Source organism: Tachysurus vachellii, chromosome 6 (assembly GCF_030014155.1).
Source record: "Tachysurus vachellii isolate PV-2020 chromosome 6, HZAU_Pvac_v1, whole genome shotgun sequence".
Classification (NCBI taxonomy): Eukaryota; Metazoa; Chordata; class Actinopteri; order Siluriformes; family Bagridae; genus Tachysurus; species Tachysurus vachellii.
Window position 1 is genome coordinate 30,892,144 of NC_083465.1, and position 2,500 is coordinate 30,894,643.

General features: G+C 44.5%; 1 protein-coding gene across 1 annotated transcript in view; it reads right to left on the reverse strand.

The window, feature by feature from the left end:
- foxe1 (forkhead box E1) overlaps positions 1-1,425 on the reverse strand; it is a 1,985-nt gene extending 560 nt beyond the window's left edge. The window contains exon 1 of the mRNA XM_060871473.1: positions 1-1,425. This exon is cut by the window's left edge and continues 560 nt beyond it. Within this exon, the coding sequence (XP_060727456.1) occupies positions 135-1,097 (963 nt within the window). The 5' untranslated portion in view covers positions 1,098-1,425 and the 3' untranslated portion in view covers positions 1-134.
- Between the last annotated feature and the right edge of the window lie 1,075 nt (positions 1,426-2,500).

Sequence of the window (2,500 nt, forward strand, 5' to 3'; positions counted from 1 at the left end):
CTCGATCTCAGGTAAGAGTTGATTTGAGTCTTTAAATAGTTGTGTAACTGCCTACAGACTGGTCACATGATCACAGGCAGAAGTTCTTTTTATTAATTTGTCTCTTTGAGTTTTTTTTAGCACTTTCATAGTTTTTAAATGGCAGACACAAACCTGTCCATGCAGGACGTGTATGTCATGGGTCTCATGTACCCGCCTGTTCCGCCACTGTTGTGGATGTACGGGTCATTAGCTACATCCGCGGTGATGGGGGACGACCCCGTGACCCCAAGTCGCCCAGAGGGTATGTAATTCTGCGTGCCGTTGTGCGTGAACATGCCCTGAGCGGCCTGCCCGTACCCATGATTCCCAGCATTGGGGTAGGAGAAGGTGATGTGGTTGGAGTTTAGTGAACACGATCCTCCTCCATCTTGATTAAAGTTGCGGCACGACGGCTGCACCGGCTGCGTCTCCGGGGGGCTGTGTGTTAAACCACCAGAGCCGATTATGGTGTTGATGCTGAACACACGGGATTGGCTCGAACCGAATCCGGTGGTGGACGGCGGGTAGTACGGGGGAGAGATCTGCGGCGCGTAGGTCGGGTACACCGAGCCGTAGACGGATGATGTGATCTGGACAGGAGAGAAAATGGGCGAGTCGTGATGGTACGATGAGGACGTGCTAGTGTAGGTGGCAAAGTCACAACGTTTAAAGCGTTTGCGCCGTCTCAGGAAACTTCCACTCTCGAACATGTCCTCTGCGTTTGGGTCCAGCGCCCAGTAGTTGCCCTTCCCAGGTCTTCCCGGTTCTCGGGGGATTTTCACAAAGCAGTCGTTTAGAGTCAGATTGTGTCTGATCGAGTTCTGCCATTTTTTGGAATTGTCCCGATAAAATGGAAAGCGGTCTGTGATGAACTTGTAGATGCCACCGAGAGTGAGCTTGCGATCAGGGGAGCTGGCGATGGCCATGGAGATGAGAGCGATGTAGCTGTACGGAGGTTTTCCCCGCTGCAGAGGCCTCTTCCTGCGCCGGCCTTTAGAAGGATCTGCGTTCTGAGATTCCGTCGTCTCCACGGCCGTCTGAGCCGCAACCTCGTCCTCTGCCTTAACCACAGGCATCTTGTTCTCCTGCCGAAAGTTTCTGCAGTCTTCTGACTCACGTCAAGGCGTGTCTCCTGGCATCTAATGTTGCAGTTTTGTTTGGCAAATGTTCAGTTTCACTGCTTTGCAGATCAGAAGTGGCCTCAACGAGAAGCGAATAATTGAATAAGTGATAAACAAATCAGGGCCATGCTGAGAAACTCACTGCAGAGAAATTCCCTGTTGGCTTTCTCTAAAAAAACAAACAGCCGGTAATCTTCACCTTCGTCTGTCAAATCCTGGATCCGTCCAAACTCAGCACTAATGTAAACAACATTTTTGTGAGGCTTAGTGTTGAGTTGAGTGAGCGAGCTGTAATGAGTGACAAACCTGAGCTTACCTGCACACTAGAACACCTGAGCTACGTTTAGCCACGCCCCCTCCCCCGCACACCCGTCAGGTGACGCTCAGTTCAGACCAATACATCTCTATACAAACGGTCATCATCAGATGAACAGATTTAAACAGATGTAAACAGATAAATGTGTTTTATTATAAAAAATCATTTAAACATCAAAGGAAAAGTTTTGTCTTTAGTTTTATTTGATCTTTTCCTCAGTAACTGTGATAAATGTGTTTTTATGAAAGTCTGTAAATGTTACAACTTTGTGTAGCTTCATAATATTTAAAAACATAAGCATCTCATTATCAGTGCAGTAAAATAGCAATGAATCAGTCAATAAATAATTATTTAATAAATGATTTAGTACGAAACCTTTGTTTCATATTAAAATATAAAACAGGAGTTTTTCAGACTCGTGTGTTTGACATTCATTTGTTTTTAAAGAGACTTTTTATTGTAGTGACAATTTTTTTTAGTTTGCTCTAAAATTATTTTGAAATAAAATTAATGTCTGTCTGTCTGTCTGTGTGACTGTCTGTCTGTCTGTCTGTCTGTCTGTCTGTGTGACTGTCTGTCTGTCTGTCTGTCTGTCTGTCTGTGTGACTGTCTGTCTGTCTGACTGTCTGTCTGTCTGTCTGTCTGTCTGTCTGTCTGTCTGTCTGTCTGTCTGTGTGACTGTCTGTCTGTCTGTCTGTGTGTCTGTCTGTCTGTCTGTCTGTCTGTCTGTGTGACTGTCAGTCTGTCTGTCTGTCTGTCTGTGTGACTGTCTGTCTGTGTGACTGTCTGTCTGTCTGTCTGTGTGACTGTCTGTCTGTCTGTCTGACTGTCTGTCTGTCTGTCTGTCTGTCTGTCTGTGTGACTGTGTTCTCTAATCCAGACGTATATTTCCTGTAATCTGATCAGACTGATTTTAACTAAACACTCAGTTACTCAGAATAGAATCTGATATTTATTTAAAACATAAACAGCCAACTTATAAAAACTTGTTTTGATTTGAATTGAAAGCTAATAATTATTTGTTTTATAATAATAATAATAA